The sequence below is a fragment of the Rhipicephalus sanguineus genome, chromosome 3, assembly GCF_013339695.2.
Source record: "Rhipicephalus sanguineus isolate Rsan-2018 chromosome 3, BIME_Rsan_1.4, whole genome shotgun sequence".
NCBI classification, from domain to species: Eukaryota; Metazoa; Arthropoda; class Arachnida; order Ixodida; family Ixodidae; genus Rhipicephalus; species Rhipicephalus sanguineus.
The window spans coordinates 147,192,721-147,199,514 of NC_051178.1; the positions used below are offsets into that span (position 1 = coordinate 147,192,721).

Below are 6,794 nucleotides of genomic sequence, written 5' to 3' on the forward strand. Positions count from 1 at the left end.
TTTTTTTGTTTTTTTTTTATTGGCGAGTAAGCTTGTGCGAAAGCGTTCACTGACTGACTGTGTCGGGATTGCTTTGTATTCTCAGTATCATTTTTGTGTTCTCAAAACCATTCACTACGGGGTTCAAGACAATCAGACAGAGAGAGAGAAGAAACATTTATTTATGTCATGCGTTGGAGTGGTTAGGGTGGGTGGTGCCCCTCTTCTAGGGCCCCACTGGCTACAGCGGCTCGCCGGGCCTGGTCAAGGGTCGCCAGTTGGCTTCCCATGACAATTAGAGCGCAGCTCTTAGGCGTCCGCTCCTGCGTTCAGCGGCATCGCCGTTGGAGTCGGCAGCGTAACCGATGGCGCGAACGACGACGAAAGAGAGCGAATGCGGAGTCTGTCGATATCACGAAATACTGGCCTCTAACCTTGCTTTCTTCCTCTGTCGCGCGCGCTGGCCCCTCGGTCGGAGCTCGTGCGCATGCAGAGCTGGCACGTGCACTGCGGCTGGCTTCGCTTGTCGTAACGGGGCTGTGGGCGTTTCACTTGTTTCGCGACAGCTGCAATGCACAGAGTAAATAGTGTGCATAGCACTCGAGCGCTGGCAGTTTCTGTGGCAATATGTAACGAATGCTACATTGCTACAACTGCGGATAGTCAAAACTTCAAACAAATCTGGTGTTGCCCGAACACGAGGCTGCGCTCAGCGAATTAGGCAGTATCGTAATCGCCGGTGAATTTTTTAATTTGTCGTAGGTTAAGTCGTCGCTTCAGTTGTTCATTACCACAACATATTCTGCACGTAAAAATTCGTTTGAGGTGCATTTTTCCACTGAATGTTTGACTTGTCACTGGCCCATGTGCTGAACTTTAAATCGCTGAAATTAAAAAGAAGCGGGCATAAACAGCCTCCTGTGAAATAGCTGCCAGACTAGGACGACCCGGGGACCTAAGCCAAGCTATTAAAAAATACCCCGGGCCGGCGCCAGGTGGGGCTCAGCCCCCCCCCCCCCCCCCCCCCCCGCCCGTACTCTCCGCCTATGAGCACTAACATTCTCGCACATATTTTAACTTAGAACTCTCAAGCGCAGCTTTGTAAAAGGGGAAGAACAGATAAGGCCTGGTGTTCGGGCGGTGACTAAATCTGAGAGAACACGGTATGCACACAAGCACCCCCTCCGCCGCTCGCTCGATCTTTCGGAGAGGAGGATTTCTGCGACGCACACAACCGCTCTAAGATCAGTTATTGAAGTTTTGAATGCAGGTGCGATACTGACACATATAAAGATCCATATTGCATGGACAGATAACGCGATTTTGCGTCTTATCTTGATACGTAAGCAAAGCACGAAACCAGAAGGGCAGACTCTCATTTCCTAGTTTCGTAATTACCGCGGCAAGCTCCCGAGTCTGTCCCCGAGAGAACCGTGTGGAGAGAACTACGTGGTGCAGCGGCACCTACCGGTAGTGGCATAAACGACATCGACCATAGTGCGGCAGATTTACACACGATAGCGCCACGGCGGGTTGCAACTTCCACGCTAGGTTTTGAGAACCGCTTCGGATACGTGACGGATGTGGGATGGAAGTCGAGATGAGATAAAACAAAAATACTTCTCTACGTTGAATTGACTTGGCAAAGTTGCTGCAAACAGCAGTCATCCCACGTACTGACGGAAGCAACCACCGCAACGGCCTCCATCATTTTCAAACAGAAATAAATACCTTTCTGCACCGGAACTCCTTTATCACTGCCACGATAACATAGCTATGCCGGACGCCATCCTACACCTAAACATCAAAAGAAGAAAACCTGAAAGGCTTCAGAAATCTGCACATGACAGACAAATGAAAGTCGGGACATGAACAATTTATTTCTAATGCTTCTAGAAAGTCAAGTTAACACGCGCTTGCGCGGTATGTTTTCTCTATTTTTAAAAAGATACTTCAAGAAAAAGTTTTAGAATTTTGAGTTAGCGGCTTGCTGCAGCACACATGTCACCGTCAAAGTGCGTTTATTGAACCAGTTTATAAGTGTAAACACATTATCGCTTATACTTGTAAACTTATGCAAGTATTAAAAATGTACACCCGTATTAATATACACGTAATATACAAGTATCAATACATGTATTAAACATAATACACTTACTACCAACCAATTGTGCTTGTCGACTGTACCTAAATAAACACCTGCTCTAGTCTTTTCATTTTGACGGAAAGCATTGTATAGAATAACAGAGAGCTGAGCTAGTTGGTCGATTCCACGAAAGATCGAAAAAGGGTGTATATTTGATGTTTCCGATTTTCCTGATAATTTTGTATGTTGTGCACATATGACTGCACAGCACGAAATCGCAGTTCGTTTTCAAATAAATATTTTTTTCAACACAGGAAAATTCGACAAGTGTCGCCGGTTGACGACGACCATTTTACGAAGAGTGCGTTTTCGTAAATTCGCAATCATGCTGGCAGCCACTGAAGCTATATATTACAAATATCTTTCTTTTTGGCGGAAGTAGAAGTAAAGAGGAAATAGCTCTTATCATTTCATGGAATTCTGAGTAAATTATGTATTTTTAAAAATTCACGAAAAACGCTGCGTTTTTGAAAATCAGTCAAATTTGGGACGCTATGGCTACTTCTGTGAACATCTTAGCTTGTTCATATTTGCAGTATGAATAGGCCTTTATGTGAATAATGAACCTCTGCATTTGTATTTCTCTAATAATTTTGAAAGTAGTAAATTTTCATGCTCGAAACACCAAAAAGAGAAAAGTGTTCCTCCATTCAAAAATCTATAATAAAAAAAACCCAATCTCAATTTTGTTCAAAGTCCCCCAAAATGTTCTCAAAGGACTGCAGAATGATATTATGAAAAAACATGTTGCATCATTTTTATTACAACAAAAGCAGAAAATGTCAAACATTGTGTTTCCAGAGCGTGGTGGCTACTGCGCAAAGGACATCTCTAGTAACAAGAAAATACAGTAACACGTCTTTTTTCTTTTCTGAGCTTCGCTAAACAACAGTAATGATCTATGGTCGGAAATTGGGAACTGTTTTGTAAAGAAAAAGACCGTTCCAATTAAATACATTCGCGTGGTTTGCGACTTCACGCCAGTGTTAGACATCCCTCAGTCCACAGTATGCACTTTCATGTTGTAGCCTCCTTTTCTTTCATCTATTTCAGTTGAGTATAATTCATATCTTGAGTGCTAAAGAACGCATTCCCTCCATGTGTCTCTTATGATGATGTGCTGTGCCAGAATTGAGAGATTGGTATAAAAGCCAAGGTCTCTTCATGAATGGAAATGAATTTCTGGAGAGCGGTCGCCAAGAGGTGTGGTTTTTGTTGGCCCAAATGTGTACGTTGTCAAACCTTATGTGATCAATGCAGAGTTTAAAAAGAATCGATTACGTGAAGATTGGTGGCAGCAGTTCTGGCCACGGACAAAACACGTTTTGTTTGCATTGCATCTGCTTTGTTTTGCATATCCTTCTTTCTCTTGAAGGAGTGCTGGCAGATCTGGTTTCCCTCTTGAATTGAGCGCGCATCCTGCTTCATGACCCTCCGCAAAAGAGTCTCGATCCGATATCTTCTACGTAACGAAAATTCTGCTGCAGCGGAATTTTCTTTTTGTGCACCATGAGGCAGTCCGTACAAAATCTCGGCCATGGCTATAACGCCTACCCATAGCCACCTTCAGAGCGTAGGACAGTGATCGCATCAAAGTGAAGCACAATTTGGATGCTTAACTTCTATATCAGGTGGTGTTTGGCTGACTGGCACAGCCGTACTCGTTGCTGTCGTCTGCTCAGGCGGGCGTCCATCGCGCCGCCCTTTGCACCTGTCCGCCTAACGCATGCTACTCCGTTTACACGAGTGCTTGTAGCGCGGGCCACACGATCCGCACTGTGCGGATCCAGAGACCGGGCGGGAGAGCGACGAGCGGTGAAAAATGTATCGTGTAACCAACGCAATCGACACCCCAGCTTTTTCTCGTGCATAGCGACAAAGCCTGGCAAACAATGTGTGGCTGCTGTCCTGTGCTTAGGTTGCACTGCGGTACTCGCCGTTCACCACTGCCGCCATTTGCGATTTCTCACATTCTTACAATGCATGATCGACTCAGCTACACATATTTCGCGTTTAGCTTCGTTAGTTTTATATAAGCGCATTTACTTAAAAAAAAATTATCCAGAGGAATGAAAATGTCCGTGCTGCCCGTCGACGAGGAATGTAAGTGGTGTCGCAAATGCATTTAATTGGAACGATCTTTTTTTTTTTTTCTTTACAAAACAGTTCCCACTTTCCGACAATAGATCATTACTGTTGTTTAGCGAAGCTCAGAGAAGAAAAAAGACGTGTTACTGTATTTTCTTGTTACTAGAGATGTCCTTTACGCAGTGGCCACCACGCTCTGGAAACACAATGTTTGACATTTTCTGCTTTTGTTCTAATAAAAATGATGCAACATGTTTTTTCATAAGATCATTCTGCAGTCCTTTGAGAACATTTTGGGGGACTTTGAACAAAATTGAGATTGGGTTTTTTTTTTATTATAGATTTTTGAATGGAGGAGCACTTTTCTCTTTTTGGTGTTTCGAGCATGAAAATTTACTACTTTGAATATTATTAGAGAAATACAAATGCAGAGGTTCATTATTCACATGAAGGCCTATTCATACTGCAAATATGAACAAGCTAAGATGTTCACAGAAGTAGCCATAGCGTCCCAAATATGACTGATTTTCAAAAACGCAGCGTTTTTCGTGAATTTTTAAAAATACATAATTTACTCAGAATTTCATGAAATGATAAGAGCTATTTCGTCTTTACTTCTACTTCCGCCAAAAGGAAAGATATTTGTAATATATAGCTTGAGTAGCTGCCAGCATGGTTCCGAAGTTACGAAAACGCATTCTTCGTAAAATGGTCGTCGTCAACCGGCGACACTTGTCGAATTTTGCTGTATTGAAAAAATTTTTTATTTGAAAACGAACTGCGATTTCGTGCTGTGCAATCATATGTGCACAACATACAAAATTATCAGGAAAATTGGAAACATCAAATATACACCCTTTTTCGATCTTTCGTGGAATCGACCAGTTGGTAAGTATTCATTCCAAAAAGGCAGGGCGTGCAAACACGGACACAAGAAAGAAGTCAGAACACCACAAACGCCGTTTTTTTTTTTTCAGATAAGTAGGGGAACACGGAAAAGGGCTCAGAGTACTAGAAATGAAGCTTAGAATAACAGAGAGCTGAGCTAGTTGGTAAGTATTCATTCCAAAAAGGCAGGGCGTGCAAACACGGACACAAGAAAGAAGTCAGGACACCACAAATGCCGGTTTTTTTTTTTTTTTTGTTCAGATAAGTAGGGGAACACGGAAAAGGGCTCAGAGTACTAGAAATGAAGAAACGCCGTTTGTGGTGTTTGAGGCGTTTGTGGTGTCCTGACTTCTTTCTTGTGTCCGTGTTTGCACGCCCAGCATTGTATATATGCGCGTTTATGATAACTTTACATGTGGGCCGAGACATCGTCTCTAATAATTTTCAAGTGTCCTTTGCTACTGTTGCATGTTACTCTTCTCAGCAACATTAGAAAAGCGTCGGTAGACATTGAAGCCATATTGGGATACAAAAGGGAGAGGTTTTTCTTAACAATACATAAGTAAATATGATATTAGTGTGCTAAATGTATGCGGCGCTCGATTGCTAATCATAGTGAACTTGCCAGATGTATTAAAATGGCTTGGAGAAAAGGAGCAAGTTTTTGAAAGCCTCCGCAAATGTGGTTATCCGCAAATGTGGTTATCTCAATAACAATACTCGTTAGCTCCCACAACAATACTGTGGGAACACATGACGGCACCATCGTGAGCTATCTTGTATTCTTATCTTCTTTCATCCAGCATTCCTGGGACTTGATACATTTCATCATTGTTCTTTTTATATAACACATTACAGCATTATTGGGGTATGCAAGTAAGGCATGAACCAAATACGATGTCATACTACTCTTTCTGAGCTATAAGTCACAGCCCCCTGCGCCTTGACAGCAAAGGATTGAAAAGAAGAAGGCATGGAAAAAAATCAGGGGGCACCCTTCCTTTGCAGACGATTGGTAACGTTAATGCGAGCAGAAAATTATCTTATGGAGGATGTGCTATTGGGGACATGCCTAGTGTGTTAAGATTGTTATTCTTCATTTCTTTTATTTTTTATTTTATTTTTATTTATTTATTTTTGTGAAGAGCAACCCTTAGTCAACGTCACATTGTTCATGAACCGAACTGGCAATAAAAGAGCCTTATTGAAGTTGCGGCACGCACCCCTTGTTACATGGCCATTGAAGACGGCCGGTTGGTTTACAATCTAATTTCCTTGAGCCACTGACAATGACATAGAAAAATCACAAGGCCAGATGAGTGCTCGTCTGATCTCCCATTTCTTCTGTGCCTGTGTATTTTTGCGTTTCGACTCACTAATACGTTGTGTAAACAAGACCCGCATTACACGTTTGTTTATCTCTATAACTTCGTTGAATCGTTTACTCAGTTCGCTTTGGCAATTTCGAATCTGCTATACCCGCACAGAAACGCAAATACACCTGCTTCAACTAAACTGAAACAGTCGCACTTTGTGCTTCGCGTTTCAGCTCTCCGAATTAGCGTCAGTCCTTCCCCGCGCGGTCCTCTCGTCTTCGTCGTTTTGCGCCTTTTATGAACATTCCGAAAGAGTTGCGTCAAGAATGTGTCGGCGCTGGCGACCGTACGACTTCGCGCGACAAGTGTTCACTTCT

At 42.8% G+C, this 6,794-nt stretch overlaps 1 protein-coding gene across 1 annotated transcript in view; it reads right to left on the bottom strand.

Annotated features, from left to right (window-relative positions):
• LOC119385945 (lachesin) overlaps nucleotides 1-1,475 on the bottom strand; it is an 11,647-nt gene extending 10,172 nt beyond the window's left edge. Inside the window, exon 1 of the mRNA XM_049414169.1 lies at nucleotides 1,448-1,475. Coding sequence (XP_049270126.1) covers nucleotides 1,448-1,475 — 28 coding nt within the window. The remainder of the gene's footprint in view (nucleotides 1-1,447) is intronic.
• Nucleotides 1,476-6,794: the final 5,319 nt, after the last annotated feature.